Here is a 22029-nt window from a genome sequence, read left to right as displayed (position 1 = left end):
ATCAGCCAGGTACTTCACTGTACTGATTTTGGCACTTGCTAAAAACTTTTTTGTTTAGAGATGCCTACCCAGATGTGTGTTGTTGTTTTTTTATGTACACTGGTATTTTTTTAAAAAACCCAACAACAACACCCGCTTGATTCGATCTATATTTGATGGTTTTTAACTTAATAAAACTGTCTCATGACGGAAAGGCTACTATAGTCTGTTATGTGGGAATTCTCGTTCCCGTTTGCGGAGTATGCGGAAGGCAGCCCTGGGTCGTTTGACCCTTTAATTAGTTCTCTTTTCCTTCGTGTAAAAACTATGCAAGAAACTCCCTTTCAAAGTTTAAATAGCATATAACTTAGTGTGCTTGCAGTTGCAGATTAAATAGATGCTAGCTGATACTCTGAGACAGACAGCAGTGCAACCAACATAACATACCTGCTGCTCTGTTAAGACTGTTCAGTACTAACTGCCATAACTGAAATAACTGCCATAACTGCCACAGAGTGTATGATGTCACAAGAGTTCCACAGCTCTTGCAGCTAACCCTTCATAAAAGCATTTTGGATGCTAACATCCCACATGTTAAGCTCTTGGTTAATTTTTAATATGCTGATTTTTATCAAATTTTCCCCTGTGAATATGTTTTATGTAAACAGCTTTGTTGTTGTTGTTTAGTCATTTAGTCGTGTCCGACTCTTCGTGACCCCATGGACCAGAGCACGCCAGGCACTCCTGTCTTGCACTGCCTCCCGCAGTTTGGTCAAACTCATGTTCTTAGCTTCGAGAACACTGTCCAACCATCTCATCCTCTGTCGTCCCCTTCTCCTTGTGCCCTCCATCTTTCCCAACATCAGGGTCTTTCCAGGGAGTCTTCTCTTCTCATGAGGTGGCCAAAGTATTGGAGCCTCAGCTTCAGGATCTGTCCTTCCAGTGAGCACTCAGGGCTGATTTCCTTAAGAATGGATAGGTTTGATCTTCTTGCAGTCCATGGGACTCTCAAGAGTCTCCTCCAGCACCATAATTCAAAAGCATCAATTCTTCGGCCATCAGCCTTCTTTATGGTCCAGCTCTCACTTCCATACATCACTACTGGGAAAACCATAGCTTTAACTATACGGACCTTTGTCGGCCAGGTGATGTCTCTGCTTTTTAAGATGCTGTCTAGGTTTGTCATTGCTTTTCTCCCAAGAAGCAGGCGTCTTTTAATTTCGTGACTGCTGTCACCATCTGCAGTGATCATGGAACCCAAGAAAGTAAAATCAGCTTAGATTTTTTAAAAATATTCAATGGCATACAAATATTGTTAAATGCTTTCTTTAAAACGTGAGCTCTTAATACAGGGTGGCAAATGTGACCTAACAGGCATTACTGGAACCTAGTGGGATAGGACTCAAGACTGGAATGTAGAAATTGAGGACTCCAACCTGTCACTTCACAGCAGTGACCAGAGGAGGATTGACTTGTTGTGAAGAGCACAGGTAAAAAAATGCCATGGTGCATCTGTAGCAGCACAACCGGACTCCTTCATCCGCCCCAGCTGCAACAGAACATGTCTTGCCCATTTCAGTCTCCAAAGCCACAGTGGATGCTGTAACTCTCCAATGGGTTGACTTCACCCCTGAAGGCACACTCTTCCATTGTCTCCCGAGACAGACAGATGCCATCAACAACCTGTTCATAAGGAATTTATCAAAACGGAAGGGAGAAGGAGTAGCATTCTATTTAAAGGATGTGTACGCTTGGAGTATGGAAAGTGGATTGAGAGCATATGGGTTCAACTTGTAGGAATACCGTAGGAAACAACAGTGAACTTACTGTGGATATCAGCTATAGACCTCCAAGCCAGACTGAGGGCTTGAATGATGCTTTCCTCCTCCCCCCCCCCCCACAATGCAAACAGTATTTTATTGATGTCATTCACTTCCAGACAACTTCCCTCTTCCCAATTCCCTGTAGGGAATGCCACTTTTTATTATTCTTTTTAATTGAATTTTACATTGCAAATTTAAACTAAAACAATAAACATCATCATCATTTAGGATTCCCTGAATCCTTTGACTCCCCTCCACTCTTCCATGGTTACAATTTTCAATCTTTTTCCACTGCTTCCCTTATTTTGTCTATTTTTCTTAAATAATCCAATTTTACCTTAGTTTATAGTACATTACAAATGTTACTCAAATCCTGCCAAAGTTTTTAGTTGTTTACAGTGTTCTCTTAAGTACATTGTGAATTCCCCCCATTGTTTCTTAAATTTCTTCTCTTCCTGGTTTCTGATTTTCCTGCTCAATTTGGCCATTTCGGCATAGTCCATCATCATCAGCCATTTGTCCAGGAATCTGTGCTATCCTGCAGAGAGGGGTGAAACACAATTCCACCTGCAAAAGCTTCAGCTAGTCATAGCCATACTGTTTCATTCCCAATCACTGCAGCTCTCATACCTTCCTGCTGTAATCTCATAATTTTTCATACCACAAACATATTGGTTTATTCGTTTCTTTTGTTCCTCTTTTGTTGCTCTAATAACGTGGGAATTTGGGGAAGCATCACAAAACGAAAAAGATAGAATGGTTCACAGGGGAACTTGAAGTCACCTTGCCTTAACTACCTCTTTGGATTGCTAAATTACCTGTGAGATATATCTCTTCCCTTTTTTTCTGCTTTCAGGGTTTTCTTTTCTTTGAGGAGGTGGCTGTGCATGTCACAGAGGAGAAGGGGCCCTCCTGGATCCAAGCCAGAGGGCCTTGCACAATTACATCATGGAGGAGAATTACAGAAATCCGGCCCCTCTGGGTAAGTCTCCTTCTTCTCTTGGCCCAAAGTTACTCACACACCCAGGACAGCATCATAAGATCACGACACATGGTCTCAGAGTTGTTCCTGCTGCTTTTGAGCTCTGTTGATTGGAGGTGCTATGGATGAAACATGTGGCCTGATGCATAATGATGGCTGGATACAATTAAATAGTTGAGATGCTGGAATGTAAAACAAATCCCACGAGTGCAATGTGCCTATTTCCTTCCTCTCTTCCGCTTGTGTGCCCCTCTAGATCAGGTCTGGCAGACTGGGAGAACCCCAGACTGGGGGAACTAGGAAATGGGAGGTTGTTTTACATGGCAAGTCTTGTGGAATGTCAAATTCACTCTGAGCTTCCAAAGCTCTATAATCTATATACAGTATATAAAAATGTAGAGGGTACATGTTTGTTCCAACGAACCTTTCTCCACAACCACTTACCCGATCGTCCTCAAATTTGCCCACAACATCGGGAGCGCATCTGAGAGTGTCTCTATCCACTTACATTGTCCATACACACACCTAGGACAGGTAGAAACCTGGATTTGTATACAAAAAATTGCCCCCTCCAGTGGACAAGCAGCATCCAACAAAGTGCCAAAATCCCTCCCACTCCCCATCCACCCCACCAAACAAAATCAAACATACACCCAAAATCCCGCCCACTGGCAAAATAACGGCCACTCTCCATCCACCCCACCACTCCGGGACACAGCCCACCCCAACAGTAGCCCGCTCCCCAAGGACCCCCTCCCGCCATGCAGGTACCTACCCCACAGATCCCCCCACTCCCCAGATATCCCCCCATTGGTCTCGGCCTTCACCATCCTACCCGGTCCACAATCCGTGCCCTCCGCTCATATCTCACCCTATCCACGATCCCCGCCCTCCGCGGAGATCTCCCCACCATCACAAAACAGCCCAGTGGGGCCTACAGGGGAGTCTAAAGGGGGACTCTGAGGGCCCAGTTAACATACTGACCCACAGTGGAGCTTACAGGGGGGTCTGAAGGGGGACTCTGAGGCAGGGCCAGCTAGTATTATAATATACAGTGAACAGCCTTCTATTTTGAGGGTCTGCTCTGTCCTCCCCGCTGTCCACGAAGCAAATTTCTCTGACCTCCCAAGACCCCACTGATTTTACCAGCAGAGACAAAAGGATGAAAGATATGGGAGCGGACCCAGCACAGGGATAGGTGCAGCCCAGTGCTCTAATGAGGAGGAAATCCAACTCTTGCCTGGTTCTCAGATTGATTATAATGATGTGCACAGTTCAGCTGGGAGGTGGGGGCTGTGTGCTTGTTTGTATGTCTTGTGTGTGTACAAGCAAAGGTGTATGTGTGAGAGGGACAGTGTGGACTGGCCATGCCCACCTTTGGCTATGCTTACCGTTGTCATGCAGCCCCCAGGAACATTGGTCAAGGGGTAATGTGGCCTTCAACCCTCCCAGCTCTATATGTACTCCACATCAGCAGCCAGTTAGCCAGTTATTGCCCATCAACAGTGGCTGCCTCCTGGCTATCCTTCCCCTTCTCTGTTTCAGATACCTGTTAATTGGAATTGTTCCGTAATTTCGGTATCCGTTCCTCCCTGATCAATTCCTCTTTGTATTCCTGCAGGTGATCAGAAGGAGAGCAGTCAAGAGAATGAACCCCGGAGAATTAAAACTGAAGCAGAAGAAAATGTGAGGAAGGATGCTGTTCTTCCAGGTGGTGCTGGCTTCAATGAAATTCCAGTGCTGGAAGAACCTTACACAGGCAAGAAAGAGGAAAATGTCTCTCCTTGTGCAAAAAAACCAACTAGAATATCAAGCCTTAGCACCATTAGAAGAAAACATGGTGGGGATAAACGGTTTCAATGTTCAGAGTGTGGAAGAAGTTTCAACTACAAGTCACATCTTCTTGTACATGAAAGAATCCACACAGAAGATAAACCATATAAATGCTCAGAGTGTGGAAAGAGTTTTTGTTTGAGCTACAACCTTCTAACTCACCAAAGAATCCACACTGGAGAAAAACCATATAAGTGCTCAGTGTGTGGAAAGAGTTTCACTCAGAGCAGTACGCTTTTTAATCACCAAAGAATCCACACAGGAGAGAAGACACATACATGCCCCACTTGTGGAAAGTGCTTCAGCCAGATAACTGACCTTCTTAGTAATCAAAGATTCCACACAGGGGAGAAACTGTATAAATGCTTAGAGTGTGGAAAGAGCTTCACTCAGAACTCTTCACTCAGAGAAGAGAAACGGTATAAATGTTTAGAGTGTGGAAAGAGTTTCCGTCTGAGCTCCAACCTTCTTACCCATCAAAGAATCCACACTGGAGAAAAACCGTATAAGTGCTCAGTGTGTGGAAAGAGCTTCACTGACCGTAGTAGCTTTTCTCGTCATCAGAGAATCCACACAGGAGAGAAGCCACATAAATGTTCCAATTGTGGAAAGTGCTTCAGCCAGAACAGTCGACTTCTTAGTCATCAAAGAATCCACACAGGGGAGAAACCATATAAATGCCCAGAGTGTGGAAAGAGCTTCACTCAGAGCAGTACACTTTTTAATCACCAAAGAATCCATACAAAGAAGCCACATACATGTTCCAGTTGTGGAAAGTGCTTCAGCCAGCAAAGTGACCTTCTTAGTCATCAAAGAATCCACACAGGAGAGAAACCATATAAATGCCCAGAGTGTGGAAAGAGCTTCACTCATAGCAAAAGCCTTCGTAGTCATCAGAGACTTCATGCAGGTGAGAAACCATTTAAATGTGCCGAGTGTGGGAAAAGCTTCAGTCATGGCAGCAACCTTACTTATCATGAAAGAACCCACACAGGTGAAAGACCTTATAAGTGCTCCGAGTGTGGAAATAACTTCACTGACCGCGCTGGCCTTTCTCGTCATCAGAGAATCCACACAGGAGAGAAGCCACATAAATGTTCCATTTGTGGAAAGTGTTTCATCCATAACAGTATCCTCCTTAGTCATCAAAGAATCCACACAGGTGAGAAACCGTATAAATGCCTAGAGTGTGGGAAAAGCTTCACTCAAAGCAGTACGCTTTTTAATCACCAAAGAATCCACACAGGGGAGAAGCCGTATAAATGCTTAGTGTGTGGAAAGAGCTTTGCTCAGAGCAATGGCCTTCGTTATCATCAGAGGCTCCATACAGGCGGATGTGAGAAAAGCTTTAATTGTAACTAAAACCTTGCTTTACACACGGGAGAAGACAGTTTAAACAACTCTTAAATGATATGGGTCTACCTGTGTTGGAGCCAATCACAATATTTGAGGACAACCAGACCTGCATTCATATGACTGAGTCCAAGAAAGTCCAACAGAGGTCTGAACACGTGGATCTCAAATACCATTATGTAAGAGACCACGTGGAACAGAAACTACTCCGTATATTCCGGCGTATAAGACGACTGGGCGTATAAGACGACCCCCAACTTTTCCAGTTAAAATATAGAGTTTGGGATATACTCACTGTACAAGAAATACGACCCGGTGTATAAGACGACCCCTGACTTTTGAGAAAATTTTCCTGGGTTAAAAAGTAGTCTTATACGCAGGAATATACTGTAATTAAATTACAATTCTGCCCCGCAGAAAAAAATCTGACAGATATACTGATAAAGCCTCTTGCAGCATGTAAACGTGAACAATTGGTGAAACGGCTAGGTTTTCTGCCATCAAATGAAAGCCAATATGATGAACAAAATTAAAGAAGGGGTGTTTGAGTAACTGGATGTGAGAAAGGGTTAATTTCCTTTATGAGCATAAATCACCCCTAAACAAGGTACAAGGTCAGCCAAGCCAGTTGCTATGGTAATGGCCCAGTGCCCCTATATCTGTCATTAATGCATGTCAGCTCAGTAGTAGAGTCTATTAGTTGTCCAGTGTTATGTCTTGAATTGGTGAGTTTACTTAGAATATTGGAAATACCTTGTAATCTTATGTATCTGTATATATCTGTATCTGCAGAATCCTACAAGCTGTGTATATCTATGTCTGGAACCGTTTTACTGAGCCTCGTTTTCTGCAACAGTAAACACTTTGGATCTTAAGCTGCTTCTGTGTGGTGACTGCATTATTTATCTCACCCAAGAGTCTCAATATATGTTTCCCATTTTGGGCTTCAACAGTGGATCAAGGCTCAGATACCAGTAAAAAAATCCAGGCTGGATTGTGAATCGTCACCAAGTGGAACAATAAACTCTGTCTTTTGGGTGTAACTCCAGATATCACAAAGTCCCCAAACATGGAAGACATTCAACAATGGGTACTGGCCCTTCCTTTTAATTTTTTTCCCCTTAATGAAACTTTCTATGGTGTTATAAGAATTCTATTGCATCCGCCCCATTAACATTTTATCATTCCACTTCCCATGTTAATCATTATACAATGCAATGCAATGCAATACCTTTATTGACATTTAAAGTTAAGATATTTGAAGTCGGTGGGATAGATTTAAAAATGAGGCTGTCGAGGGTCACAAGGCACTCGATTGTTCTGCTTCACGCTGTCTGTTCCCTAGAGCTGGCATCCCCAAACTGCGGCCCTCCAGATGTTTTGGCCTACAACTCCCATGATCCCTAGCTAACAGGACCAGTGGTCGGGGAAGATGGGAATTGTAGTCCAAAACATCTGGAGGGCCGAAGTTTGGGGGTGCCTGCCCTAGAGGGATGATTCATTAAGAACCCCTTCGGGTAGGATGGAGAGAGAAAAGGAAGCCACGTCCTTGTCCCTGTCAGCTAGGAGGAACGTCATTTGGCTTTCTCTCGGAGCCATGCATCACAGGTCCGGCATCTTGCTCACATCTGTTTGCAGAGTCTGCTATGCAAAGGGCAGTCCAGGAGAAGATGGTCCGGTGAGTCTGGTACTCCCAGAGTGCAGGCACACAGGACTTGATAAGGAATTTGTGAGTATCTACCTGTGGTCACTGTGGAGGGGAAAGCATTTAGTCTTTTAGGTAATTGGCACAAAATCCATAAAAAGTAGTTATGCCTAGGGCCTCCGGAGAACAGGGTCTCTTGAGTGTGAGGAGACGAGGCCTGTTTTTTATGTTCATAAAGCCGCTGCTTGATTGTTTAGAGTATGTAGCTTTCATCACATACTTTGAGGCTCTCCAGAGCAATACCCGAACTGCGTATTTTGTCCTGAATTGCTGTATACAGGCACCCCCAAACTTCGGCCCCCCCAGATGTTTTGCACTACAATTCCCATCTTCCCCGACCACTGGTCCTGTTAGCTAGGGATCATGGGAGTTGTAGGCCAAAACATCTGGAGGGCCGCAGTTTGGGGATGCCTGCTCTATACCATTTAGATGAAGTGTGGCCTTCAAGCATAGAAGTTGAAAAGGTATTTGATGTTGTTCTGTAATATACTTTCAGCCAGGTCTTTGCTTGTAATGAGCCATGCGTTGGTTTCCATCAGATGTCGACCGGTTTCGGCACATAAGGTTAGATAACTTATGGTACGCATTTAGGGGCACCAAGGATCTTGCGAAGGAAAGTGGCTTGAATTTGTTCAACTTCTCTGTTGAATGCACGTATCCAAATTGGAATGCCGTACAATATGGTCATAAGCCCCCTTATGCATATGTGCTGACCGCAATCTGCCCTACTTTTCATGCTCTAACCATGAGTCAGGCTCAAGCCAATTTCTTAAGTCAAATGTTAACCACCTATCAAAGGTACAGTGGTACCTCGGTTTATGAACACAATTGGTTCCGGAGGTCTGTTCATAAACTGAAGCGAACTTTCCCATTGAAAGTAATGGAAAGTGGATTAATCTGTTCCAGATGGTCGGCGGAGTACTTAAACTGAAGCGTTCATAAACTGAAGCGAACTTTCCCATTGAAAGTAATGGAAAGTAGATTAATCCATTCCAGACGGGTCTGCGGAGTACTCATCCTGAAGCGTACTTAACCCGAAGCATGGGTGTAATTGGTTCTGGAAGTCTGTTCATAAACTGAAGCGTTCATAAACTGAAGCAAACTTTCCCATTGAAAGTAATGGAAAGTGAATAAATCCGTTCCAGATGGGTCCGCGGCATTCGTAAACCGAAAATTTGTAAACTGAGGTGTTCATAAACCGAGGTTCCACTGTATATGCAACCTCTGCGTGTCTAGGTTAAGCGTGTTTAATCCAAAGTCTTAATAAAGCATCCTTAAACAATGAAAGCTCACTGGAAGGACAGATCGTGAAGCTGAGGCTCCAGTACTTTGGCCACCTCATAAGAGAAGAATCCTTGGAAAAGACCCTGATGTTGGGAAAGATTGAGGGCACTAGGAGAAGGGGACGACAGAGGACGAGATGGTTGGACAGTGTTCTCGAAGCTACAAACATGAGTTTGACCGAACTGCGGGAGGCAGTGCAAGACAGGAGTGCCTGGCGTGCTATGGTCCATGGGGTCACGAAGAGTCGGACACGACTAAACAACAAAACAATGAAAAGGCAACAATCATTTGATTTCCTACACCTTTTATTTTTCACCACTGTAATTAATTAATAAATAAATTAATAAAAGAATGGTGTTTGTTGTTTAGATCAATCCATATAGCTCATTGGATAGAGCACAAGACTCTTAATCTCAGGGCCGCTTTGAGCCCCATGTGGGGCAAAAGATTCCTGCAGGGGGTTGGACTGGAACTCCTTTTAACTCTGCAATTCCATGATTCTGTGATCTAAGGGCATTGCTTTCAAGTGGAATCATTCTCGGCACACGCAAACACATTTCAAACACATTCAAAGGTTTTAAGAAAAAATAATAATCTTGAGTAAATACTTTTCCAAATGAAATGGTCGTATGATCTCAACAATCAAGCGTTGGAAAACCACCCAAAATGGCATGAGATACAAAGTCCTCCTTCCTGTTCCCAAGAGATTTGAATGGGGAAATCCTTTTGATTTCTTAATTATAAGAGGCAGTGGGGTGAGGGAGGACAGGGCCACATCCACACCATTTAAAGTGCTATGAAGCCGCTTTAGACGCTCATGGCTTCTTCCCCCAAAGAATATGGGAGCTAAAGTTTGAATAGGGTGCTGAGAGTTGTTAGGAGTCCCCCTGTTCCCCTCCCAGAGCTACAATCTCCAGAGTGCCTAACTAACCCTAACCCTAAACCCTAACCCTAAACTAAAGCTACAATTCCCAGAGTTCCCTGGCAAGAAGGGAACCCTAACCCTACCCCTACCCCTACCCCTACCGCTAACCCTAACCCTCCTAACAACTCTCCTTCCCCTTAACCACCTACAGTTCCCAGAGACCCTGAGGGGAAGCCATTCCTGTTCAAAGCGTTGTCATAGCACTTCCAATGGACGGTGTGCCTAATGTGGCCTAATGTTTCCTCCCTCATCTTCCTCCCTCCCACTGCCCTTACGCTCCGGGCCGAATCTCCCAAGCGCCCTGACCTCTTCATCCCAAGTGGCCTGGATGATGGTGGCACCTGTGGGGGGGGGGCAGCACAGATTCTGAAGCGGTCGTATGGGGCACATGTGGGGCACAATCTCACAGCTCAACTGGTCCCCAAGTTGTTAAGGGCCTTATACCCAAAGTCGAATTCGACTGGACTGAACCATCCAGGGGTCCGTTAGCTATACCTTTAAAAACACTCAAACATACATACATACATACATACATACATACATACATACATACATACGACGTTTGCTTGGAATGTCCCTGGCTATAGAGGCTCATCTTCTGATTCTGCTCCCTGATCATACAGTACTGTATCATAGAATTATAGAGTTGGGAGACCAAAAGGGTCATCCAGTCCAACCCCCTGCAATGCAGTCCTCCCCCCCCCTGTGGGGCTCAAATCCATAACCCTGAGATCAATAGTCCCATGCTCTAAAAATAAAAATAAAAGATCCAGTAGCACCTTAGAGATCAACTACCGTAAGTTTAAACAAAAAATTAAAAAAATAATTCCTTCCAGCGGCACCTTAGAGACCAACTAAGTTTGTCATTGGTATGAGCTTTCGTGTGCATGCACACGAAAGCTCATACCAATGACAAACTTTACGGTAGGTAGTTGGTCTCTAAGGTGCTACTGGAAGGATTTTTTAAAATTTTGTTTCGACTACGCCAGACCAGCACGGCTACCTACCTGTAACATGCTCTATACCGTATATTCAGCTATGTATGCCAGTTTAGTTTATTACATTCTACCCTTTTGTTGGTCCAATATGTACTCCTTTGTTTATTCATTTACCGGTATATCCTGCCTTTCTACCAATCCACTCAGGGCGGTGTACACCCTCTGCTCCATTTCACCCTCACAACAACCTTGCGAGGCACTTCAGGCTGAGAAGTGGTGGCCTGCTCAAGGGCACCTAGTGGGCTTCATGGTCGAGTGGGGATTTGAACCCGGGTTCAATATTCTAGCCAGTGCACCATACTGCAGTGCACCTTATGGTATCTGACATCTTTTGTGGCATTCATACACTATTATAGAATTGGCAGGGTTGAGATTTGATGATATATAAAGGTCTCTTTGGGGCCTGTGATTCTTCATTGGTGAGGGAAAATATGCAGCTAAATATAGCATGGAAATATAGGCTCTTAGACCTTTAAAATATGTCCTTGTGAGTTTCAATTGTCATAGAAAAGACCCGGGCTGCACAATCCACAGCCTCCCTGCTGGCTTGAGATTGCGATTGTTTCACTGATGATTTGTTTAATTATTTTGTATGATTGATGTTGTATTTGGGATGTTGTGCTATGTTCTATCTTGTTGTTGTTTAATGCTTGTAAGCAGCTTTGGGCTTTGTTTGTCTTTTTCCTCTTCCCCCCGGGTTCCTTTAGTGCCATGACAATCGTAAGCCTGTGGGCAGGAACCACTACGTTCTACCTGCATATGTTTCAAGGCCCTGTGCTTCTGAATACCATGTGCTGGAAACTGTAGGAGAGAAGAGTTGCCTGCTGTGGGGCTTCCCACTGGGGGACGCAACCCCTCTGGCCTGAAAGAAGAAGAGTTTGGATTTGATATCCCGCTTTATCACTACCCGAAGGAGTCTCAAAGCGGCTAACAATCTCCTTTCCCCTCCCCCCCACAACAGACACCCTGTGAGGTGGGTGGGGCTGAGAGACTTCAAAGAAGTGTGACTAGCCCAAGGTCACACTAAGTTCCCTAGCTTTGCAATATGTTAGTCAGACATTGGCTCCCAGTACGTTTCCGAGCACAGTTCAAAGTGTTGGTGCTGACCTTTAAAGCCCTTCGGTCCAGTATACCTGAAGGAGCGTCTCCACCCCCATCGTTCTGCCCGGACACTGCGAGGGCCTTCTGGTGGTTCCCTCATTGCGAGAAGCCAAGTTGCAGGGAACCAGGCAGAGGGCCTTCTCGGTGGTGGTGCCAGCCCTGTGGAACGCCCTCCCATCAGATGTCAGAGAGAAAAACAGCTACCAGATTTTTAGAAGACACCTGAAGGCAGCCCTGTTTAGGGAGGCTTTAAATGTTTAATAGATTATTTTATTTATTTTCCTCTTGTAAGCCGCCCAGAATGGCTGAGGAAACCCAGCCAGATGGGTGGGATATAACCGTAAGGAAGACAAAGCCAGCCTAGAGCCAGAAGCCAAGAATTAGCCACACATCACATCCCTGAAACCCACTTAGGTCAAACGTGCCCTGTTGCAGCAGGTTAACACAAAAGCAGGCAGCCAGAGGTTGCTAAACTGATTTTGGGGGCGGTGGCATTTATTAACAAATCATGCTGCCAAAGGAGGTATTTCAGACTCCAAGCACTGGATTATTTTTTCAGGGTGTCCCTGCTCCCCTGGCATGTTAACATTACTGTGTGCGCGCGAGCACGGAGCACACCCCACCCTCTTAAGATATCAATGGCTTCCCTTCTCTTTCCATGGTTCATTTTGCATATCCTAAATCCCCCTGCCTATTTTACAAAAACTAAACCATTCAGTATTCCATTATTGCATCCATCAAAACTTGTTTACACTGTTGAATTTATCATAATGCTGCCCCAGCAGTGACCGGAATAAAGCAGGCACGAGTCCAGAGAGAAAGGAGCCTTTACTGAGGTAAAATTTGACCAAAACAGGAGTAACGTGTGAAGAGGTTTGTCTTTGTTAGGTCAGGCCTACACAGGGGGAAGCTCCTTCAGAACCCTTTCCCATTCCGCGAAGGTAGCAGGTTCAATCCTCATATGGGACAGCTACCTTCCTGTATTGCATGGGGTTGGACTGGATGATTCCCAGGGTCCCTTCCAGCTCAACAGTTCTATGACCAGTCAGGGAATGAACCCCTGAACTCATACTCAGAAGAATTTCCGGTTGTACTTCCAAGAATAATGCTGCAACAAAAAAAGAACAAACTGCTGTCTTTGGGCAGAGGAGGTAATAACAACATGAGGGACCCAGGTGGCGCTGTGGGTTAAACCACAGAGTTTAGGGCTTGCTGATTAGAAGGCCGGCGGTTCGAATCCCTGCAACAGGGTGAGCTCCCGTTGCTCGGTCCCAGCTCCTGCCAACCTAGCAGTTTGAAAGCACATCAAAGTGCAAGTAGATAAATAGGGACCACTCCAGCGGGAAGGTAAACGGCGTTTCCGTGCGCTGCTCTGGTTCGCCAGAAGCAGCTTTCTCATCCTGGCAACATGACCCGGAAGCTGTCTGTGGACAAATGCCGGCTCCCTCGGCCGATAGAGTGAGATGAGCGCCGCAACCCCAGAGTCGGACACAAGTGGACCTGATGGTCAGGGGCCCCTTTACCTTTAATATCAACATGAATTGCTTCAGCCCTGGACCTTGACGTCTCCATGCTGGAAGATATCCAACTCTATTGTTCTGTGTTAGCAACACCATCTTTCATGTTTTCTTTAGTTATGGCTCCGGCTGAGAGAGCTCTGAGGATGCTCAGTGGCAGAGCACATGCTTCTGGATGCAGAAGGCTCATGGTTCGATCAGTGGTAGAATCACAGAATTGTAGAGTTGGAAGGGACCCCGACAGTCATCTAGTCCAACAACAACAACAACAACAATTTATTACTTATACCCCACCCATCTGGTTGGGCTCCCCAGCCACTTGGGCAGCTCCCAACAGAATATTAAAAACACAACACAACATCAAACATTATAAACTTCCCTAAACAGGGCTGCCTTCAGATGTCTTCTAAAAGTCAGTTGGTTGTTTATTTCCTGGACATCCGATGGGAGGCGTTCCACAGCCCTCTGTCTAGTTTCCTGTATCCTCACTTCTCGCAGGGAGGGAACCACCAGAAGGCCCTCAGAGCTGGACCTCAGTGTCTGGGCTGAGCGATGGGGGTGGAGACGCTCCTTCAGGTATACTGGGGTGAGGCCGTTTAGGGCTTTAAAGGTCAGCACCAACACTTTAACTTGTGCTCAGAAACGTACTGGGAGCCAGTGTAGGTCTTTCAGGATTGGTGTTATGTGGTCTCGGCAGCTGCTCCCAGTCACCAGTCTGGTAGTCACAATCTGCATTAGTTGCAGTTTCTGGGTCACCTTCAAAGGTAGCCCCACGTAGAGCGCATTGCAGTAGTCCAAGCGGGAGATAACTAGAGCATGCACCACTCTAGCAACACACTCCAACCCCAGCAATGCAGGAATCCTGCCCACACCAGTCCTTGAGCACAGGACCTCTGTTAAAAAACCTTGGAGTGCTGCTGCCAGCCAGTGTAGTCAATACATAGCTAGATAGATCAGCGGTCTGATATCGTGTAAGGCAGAGTCCTTTGGAGAGGGGCTATAGGAGAGCAACTGATTTCTCTGCAGACAGACTCAGGTACAACCCCTGGGCTTTCCAAACAGGGCTGGCAATGTCTTCTGCCTGAAACCCTGGAGAATAGCTATGTTTGGACACAAGGCTTAGATGTTATTTCCAGGCTCAAAAAGAGGAAGAGCAGGATATGTGGGAAACCGTTCCTGTGAAATATTCTACAGAAGGAAATCCTGGGCAAAGACAGCAAAACATCACTTAAGTACTTTCTGTCAAATAACTAGTAACATTTCTGTTTTACTTTTTCATTTTTCACATCACTACGAGTGCATGTATAGCAAAACCTATTCATCTTTACACACCACCACAACAAAACAACCCAGGCCTCCTGCCCTCTTTTGAAATTCAGTGTGCACTTGGATTCCTTATTGATTGATTGGACAAGAAAAATATTGAGTCTTGTGGCCCTGTAAAAGCTAACAGATTGATTGTGGACTAAATCTTAGATGACTAATAGTCAAAGGAAAAACAGTAAGGTGGTAGTTGAATGGGAATGAGGTTCAAAAATTCCAGTTAGTGACTCTTTGAGCTCAAATATATGTAAAAACAGACGCACCATTGACCTTTTGCAGTAGCAAACTGGTGATTTCAGCAATTATAATCTGTAGGGGAGTGCAGAATCATTTGCATGAAACAGGCAAGGTGGCAGATATTCTGGCACTGCTTCACTGACTGACACAGGTGATGCAACAAATGCAGCCACCCCAAATCAACAGGGTATATTCATCAGAGACCTATTTTCAACAAAGAGTCACCTGGTCTAATCTTGGTGCCCTACCAGGGATCATATAATCCCGTTGTGAATGCTGTAGTCAAGCTAAACCGACTAGTAGGCTGAACATTTTTGGGTGCCCAATTCCGTTTATGGGCGAACCAGGGTCGTGATCTGAGCCCCACGAGTGCTCCACTGTGCACACCATGTTCCAACAAGGTCTTTCCTCCTTCATTTCAGCCAAGCACACCAGAGCACTTGACATAAGCCGATGGGCAGGAAAGCAGGATTCCATTCTGCCTTGGCTGCACAGGCCTGTCCCCATGATGGAATGGGCGAGTGCAGCCAAAACAGGATGTAACCCTCTGCTTAGCAACTGATGCATGGCGGGTCGGGACCTGCAAAACACAGGCTTGTTTCTCCTCTTCCCAACAGCTGATAGGGAGGAAAGAAAGAGGCACTTTGCTGGCCCTGTGCTTGGAGCAAAGTGCTTGCAATGCTCCTTGTGCATGGCTCCCAAATGCCTGATGGCGCCACCAGGGAACACTGCAAGGGATTTTGACTGGCGAGTGCAGCAAGCCACCTGCCAGTCATGCAACATCATGTGATTGACAGGTGGTTTGTTCCACCGACCTGTCCTGTTTGGCCCTCTTGGTGGGCCCAGATAATGATCTGGCTCCCAGAGCCCAAAAGGATCCCTGATGTATACGATTTCTCTTCTGTGTGGATTCTCTGATGATAAGAAAGGCTAACACTATTAGTGAAGCTCTTCCCACACTCTAAGCATTTATGTGATTTCTCTCCTGCGTGGATTCTTTGATGGGAAGAAAGGCCACTGCTCTGAGCGAAGCTCTTCCCACACTCCGAGCATTTATATGGTTTCTCTCCTGTGTGGAGCCTCTGATGATTAGAGAGTGTATTGCTTCGGCTGAAGCTCTTCCCACAGTCTAAGCATTTATATGGTTTCTCTCCCGTATGGGTCCGTTGATGGTTAGTGAGGTGAGTCTTCTGGTTGAAGCTCTTTCCACACTCTGAACATGTAAACGCTTTCTCTCCTGTATGTAGTCTGTGGTGTATTGCTAAGGTTTGGCTGCAACTGAAGCTCTTTCCACACACTGAGCATTTGAAGATTTTTTCACTTGAATGGGTATTTTGATGGTAAGTCAGGTGACTGTTATGACTAAAGCTTTTCCCACATTCTGAACATTTAAATGGTTTCTCGCCTGTATGGAGTCTCTGATGATTAGACAGGCTACTGCTATGAGTGAAGTTCTTGCCACACACTGAGCATATATATGGTTTCACTCCAGTGTGGATTCTTTGATGATTAAGCAGGTCATAGCTCTGACAGAAACTCTTTCCACACTCACAACATTTAAATGGTTTCTCTCCTATATGAATTTTTTGATGGTAAGAAAGGCTACTAGTATTAGTGAAGCTCTTTCCGCACTCTGAACATTTATACGGTTTCTCTCCTGTGTGAAGCCTCTGATGACTAGAAAGACTACTGCTATGACTGAAGTTTTTGCCACACACCAGGCATTTATATGGTTTTCCTCCAGTGTGGATTCTTTGATGATAAAGAAGGCCATAGCTCTGGAAAAAACTCTTTCCACACTCAGAACATTTAAACGGTTTGTCTCCTGTGTGCGTTTTTTGATGGTAAGAAAGGCTACTGCTATGAGTAAAGCTCTTTCCACACTCTGAGCATTTATACAGTTTTTCTCTTGTATGGATTCTTTGATGAGAAAGAAGGTGGTTGCTCTGGCTGAAGCTCTTTCCACAGTGAAAACATTTATACGGCTTCTCTCCTGTGTGGGTTCTTTCATGATAAGAAAGGCTACTACTATTAGTGAAGCTCTTTCCACACTCTGAGCATGAATAAGGTTTCTCTCCTGTATGGATTCTTTTATGTTTACAAAGGCTATTGTTATGAGTGAAGTTCTTTCCGCACACTGAGCATTTGTATGGTTTTTCTTCTGTGTGGATTCTTTGATGAGAGATGAGGCCACTGCTCTGACAGAAACTCTTTCCACACTCAGAACATTTATATGGTTTTTCTCCTTTATGAGCCCTTTGATGGTAAGAAAGGCTACTGCTGTGAGTAAAACTCTTCCCACACTCTGAGCATTTATAAGGTTTCTCCCCTGTGTGGATTCTCTGATGAGAAAGAAGCTCACTCCTCTGGCTGAAGTTCTTTTCGCAATGAAAACATTTATAAGGTTTCTCTTCAGTGTGGACTCGTTGGTGATATGAAAGACTGCTGCTGCTAGTGAAGCTCTTTCCACACTCTGAGCATTCAAACGGTTTCTCTCCTGTATGGATCCTTCGATGATTAAAAAGGGTACTGCTTTGAGTGAAGCTCTTTCCACATTCTGTGCATTTATATGGTTTCTCACCTGTGTGGATTCTTTCATGCACAATGAGATGCTTCCTGTAGTTGAAGCTCCTTCCACATTCTGAACATTTAAATGGTTTCTCCCCTTCATGCAATCTTCTAAGATTCCAAAGGCTTGATATCCTAGTTAAGGCTCTTGTACCTCGGGGGTTTTTTGCCTGTTTCTTTCCTGTGTGACATTCTTCTGCCATCACAATTTCACCGAAGCCAGTGCCTTCTGGAACAACAGCTTTCTCCCTCAAATTCTCTTCTGCTTCAGTTTTCATTCTCTGCTGCCCATCCTCTTTGTTGCTCTCCTTCTGATCACCTGCAGGAATACAAAGGGAAACCTGATCAGGGAGGAACAGCTTCCCTAATTCCCTAAACAATACCAGCCACATACTATGTGACCAACAGAATGGGAAAGACAGTGGGGAGGTAGATCCTGCAATATACAGGTAATGACCGATTTACAGTACACACAATTGTGCACATCCCAAACCAGGAAGTGACCCTAAAACAGCAGAAGGGGGGCGGGGCAGAACACTTTACGCCAATGTGTACGGAGACGTAGAACGTAATCCCCATGCAAAACAAGGATTGCCTGTATTAAAACAGCATTGGGTCTCAGGTCTGGCTCTGCATCTGCAAGCAAGATTGATTACCTGGCAATATAGTCCTCCTAACCAGGCACCCCCAAACTGCGGCCCTCCAGATGTTTTGGCCTACAACTCCCATGATCCCTAGCTAACAGGACCAGTGGTCAGGGGTGATGGGAATTGTAGTCCAAAACATCTGGAGGGCTGAAGTTTGGGGGTGCCTGGTCATAACTGAGAAATACTCACAGCAGGATAAAAAAATAGCAGCTGGCTCCACTTTCCAAGGGTGTCACAACTAAGAGAAAACAAGTAGAGGGGAGCTAGAAACATAGAGGGTGAAAAGTAGAGATTCAGCAAGAGAAAAATACAGAGGGTGAAGGAGACAAGAGGAAGAGGGGGAAGAGAGAGCAGTGTGAGACAGAGAATGGCAGAGGAAAAGTCTGGTGGAAGCTTTTCTTTATTTATTGTATTTTTCTTCCAGCTTTTTCTTCATGGAGTTCCAGGTGCCATACTCGTCTCTTCCTGACCTCAATTAACCCCAACAACCCTGTGATGAGAGACAGTCCCAAGAAACTCATTCTACCCTGTTTCCCCGAAAATAAGACATACCCATAAAATAAGCCGTAGCAGGATTTCTAAGCATTTGCGCATACCCTGAAAATAAGACACAGTGATAGGCGGAGTTCTGGAGGGCACCAAGGAAGAGGCGACGCTGGATGCGTAATAAAAAAAAAAGACATCCCCTGAAAATAAGTCATAGTGGTCTTCTTGAGGAAAAATAAATATAAGACAGTGTCTTATTTTGGGGAAAACATGGTAGTGAGTTTCCTGGCCGAGTTGTGATTTGAACCCTGGTCTCCCGGGTTCTAGTCTAGGTATAGGCAACCTCGGCCCGCCAGGTGTTTTGGGACTACAACTCCCATGATCCTGAGCTAACAGGACTAGTGGTCAGGGATGATGGGAATTGTAGTTCCAAAACATCTGGTGGGCCAAGGTTGCCAGTGCCTGTTCTAGTCAGACACTCCAACCACTACAACATACTGGTTTTACCCCATAGAGGAAGGAAAACAGAATTAAAAGGGGGTGGTAAGGGAGGGAGGTCTGGGGGACAGGAAACCTTCAAGAACAGGCTGAATGAAGGGATTTTTTAAGTCAGGGAACCTATGTTAAGGAAGGCAGGGGGAGTGTAAGAAGCAGCACTTCCTGGAGGAAGCAAAACTTACAAACAAGAGTGGATCAAAGGTGACAGGCGGTCTCTGAAAGCAAGAGAAATTCTGGGCTTCTGACAATCCTTCGGATAGGCAGAGGGGGTAGGGAGTGACTGTAGTGCAAATAAAACAGGGGACCCTAAACAACTGGGGAAAGGGTTTTAAAGAAAGCATAGAGCAGCAAAAAGGAAAAATTTATCATTCAATCCATTTTGGACCACTCTAGTCCTTTGTTGGCTCCAATACTTTGGCCACCTCATGAGAAGAGAAGAATCCTTGGAAAAGACCTTGATGTTGGGAAAGATGGAGGGCACTAGGAGAAGGGGAAGACAGAGGACGAGATGGTTGGACAGTGTTCTCGAAGCTACGAACATGAGTTTGACCAAACTGTGGGAGACAGTGGAAGACAGGAGTGCCTGGCGTACTCTGGTCCATGGGGTCACGAAGAGTCGGACATGACTAAACGACTAAACAACAAGTCCTTTGTTACACAGAAAGGTCAGGGTGGTCTGGAACATAATGGACAATAAATTACCCTCTTTTTCCTACCCCTCAGGATTTTCTAAATCCTGAGTCAGAAAGGATTGTGGCATGGCTGCAGGAGGGTCTTCATACAGATAATTTTTAAAATCACCAATTTTCCCTGCTTTCAGTAACTCAGCCAAGAAAAAGAAGGAGCCTTACCCACAGAATCCATATTTCCACAATTCTCCTCCATAACTTCCCTGTGCAGGGCCCTCTGGCCTGGATAAAGCAGAGCCCACTCCTCCTCTGTGGAAAAGTGCACAGCCACCTCCACAAAGATCACAGGACCTCGAAAGCAAGAAAAGAAGGAGCCTTCCTCTCACGGACTCCTGCATCTCAAGGAGGATACTGCAGAGTGGTAAAAAGGGGCAGAAAAGAGCCACCACAATGAAAACGCTCTGCTTTTCTTTAAAGTCCACTCCTACAGCAGCTGTGTACCATTTTTTAAAAATATATTTAACCAGATAAATCAGGACATCTGCGCATCTTGGGGGAGGGCAGTGGCTCAGTGGCAGAGCACCTGCTTTGCATGCAGAAGGTCCTGAGTTCACCTCCAGGTTTTGCTGGGGAAGAAGACCCTGGAGGGCCGCTGCCAGTCCGTGTGGGCAACACTGTTGCTCTGAACAATGGACTGAGGCGCAGGAAGCTTTGTGAAAACCTCCATATCCCAATCCTTGTGCGACTCTAGTCGCCTCCTTTGCAAGATTCAGTGGGAGGCAGATTCCTGCGCTTCGGGGGGAGGGAGGAAGCTCACGGGCAGAGCAGCTGCTTGGTATGCAGAAGGTCCCGGGCTCCATCCCCTGTTGGGCTGGGAAGAGCCCTGGGCCCGCCATCAGGGGGAGCTGCTGCCAGCCCACGCAGGCAATACTGAGCTAGCTGGACCACTGGTCCGATTCAGCGACGGGGTTTTCCTCCCTCCCTTCTCACCCCCATCACCATCCCTATGAAGGCAGAGTGGCCCCCAAGGCCCCCTTTGCGGCCTCCAGAAACCTCCGCCCCCCACCCGGCTGCGCCTACCTCAAGCGCCGCTCGGCCGTCGTCCTTCTCGTCCGACGCCCTGCGCGCCTCTTTCGCTCTCGCCCCAAGGCATGACGGGAAAGCCAGTGCCGCCGAGCGCGGCTGCCACGGAATCTCACCGTCCCGGTGGAGGAAGGAAACTACGACTCCCAGCAGCCACCGCGAAGGGAGGACTTGGAACGTCCAGCTGCTCCGCGCTGACTGGAAGGGGAGGGGAAAGAAGGGCGGTATTATTACTTCCTTGCTTGTAGTGGCGGCTCCCAGCCTGCAGGTGGCGCCGCGCTCCCGCTTCCATTCAAAGCTCCCTTGGGGTGGATTTCATTCATTTGATTGAATTATATTTCTGTGCCACTTTCAATTCAAACGAATCCCAAAGCTGCTTACAAGCATTGAATAACAAGATAGAACATCCCAAATACAACATCAATCATATGAAATAATTTAACAAATCATCAGTGAAACAATCGCAACCTCAAACCAGCAGGGAGTCTGGGATTGCGCAGCCCGGGTCCTCCTGGGGGGGGGGGGGAGAGAGCTCTGCTTCAGTCCGGACCATTCATTTTAGTGGATTGCTCTTCTAGATACTTGTGTATCAGATTTGCACGGAGGAGCAGTCAGACATTTAAAAACGAAGGTGTCAGGGCCGCTGTAAGCCAGGAAACCTAGGTCCGTTGTGGGGATTTGTTTCACTGCACACATGCAATTTTTTATAAAATTATTATTTGAAATACGTTTTGTGATGTTCTAGATTTGCCCAAAACGGAAGTCAAAAAATTTGAAAAATATGCGTGTAGCTTTAAGCCAGACAAGGATTTGAGTCACTTGAATAAAAAAAAGAAATAATTTATTATTATTATTATTATTATTATTATTATTATTAACAACTACCGGTATTAAAACACTCCTGCTTCCTCTCTTCCCCTCTCCCTGCCATAGCAATTTTAAATTTATTTTCAATACAGCTGGAGGTGCAGGAGCAGTTCTGCACAAAAGAGGTGGAGCTTTTTGGTTTTTCTTTTTAAATGTGAAATTATGGCCATTGACACGAAGTATTTCTGATG

General features: G+C 45.6%; 2 protein-coding genes across 5 annotated transcripts in view; one reads left to right on the top strand and one right to left on the bottom strand.

Annotated features, from left to right (window-relative positions):
* The first annotated feature begins 1878 nt into the window (after positions 1–1878).
* The window catches only part of LOC132591588 (zinc finger protein 91-like), a 34709-nt gene continuing 14558 nt past the window's right edge, over positions 1879–22029 (top strand). Inside the window, exons 1-2 of the mRNA XM_060270830.1 lie at positions 1879–2784; positions 4406–5947. Coding sequence (XP_060126813.1) covers positions 2751–2784; positions 4406–5947 — 1576 coding nt within the window. The 5' untranslated portion in view covers positions 1879–2750. The remainder of the gene's footprint in view (positions 2785–4405; positions 5948–22029) is intronic.
* Positions 12097–21013, bottom strand: LOC118081172 (zinc finger protein 883-like). Of its 4 annotated transcripts, none has more exons than XM_035107450.2 (3): positions 20969–21013; positions 20111–20299; positions 12097–17947 (listed from the first exon to the last, which is right to left on the bottom strand). In XM_035107450.2, exons 2-3 carry the CDS (start codon positions 20142–20144, stop codon positions 15843–15845), a joined length of 2139 nt encoding a protein of 712 aa, XP_034963341.2. In that variant the 5' UTR covers positions 20145–20299; positions 20969–21013; the 3' UTR covers positions 12097–15842. The 4 variants fall into 4 exon arrangements, 3 of the variants coding, with proteins under 3 accessions (XP_034963341.2, XP_034963342.2, XP_060126425.1); XR_009557024.1 differs by lacking the exon at positions 20969–21013 and having other exon boundaries at positions 12098–13091; positions 13507–17947; positions 20111–20956; XM_035107451.2 differs by lacking the exon at positions 20111–20299.

The sequence above is a fragment of the Zootoca vivipara genome, chromosome 2 (genome assembly GCF_963506605.1).
Source record: "Zootoca vivipara chromosome 2, rZooViv1.1, whole genome shotgun sequence".
Taxonomy (NCBI): Eukaryota; Metazoa; Chordata; class Lepidosauria; order Squamata; family Lacertidae; genus Zootoca; species Zootoca vivipara.
This window is presented reverse-complemented; position numbering and strand designations above follow the sequence as displayed.

Bases quoted from the DNA above. Each gene is read 5' to 3' on its own strand.
- LOC118081172 (XM_035107450.2), bottom strand. From the start codon at position 20,144: ATGGAGGAGAATTGTGGAAATATGGATTCTGTGG. The intron at 17,948-20,110 runs GTAAGGCTCCTT...GTATTCCTGCAG, and splicing joins TGGAAATATGGATTCTGTGG to GTGATCAGAAGGAGAGCAAC.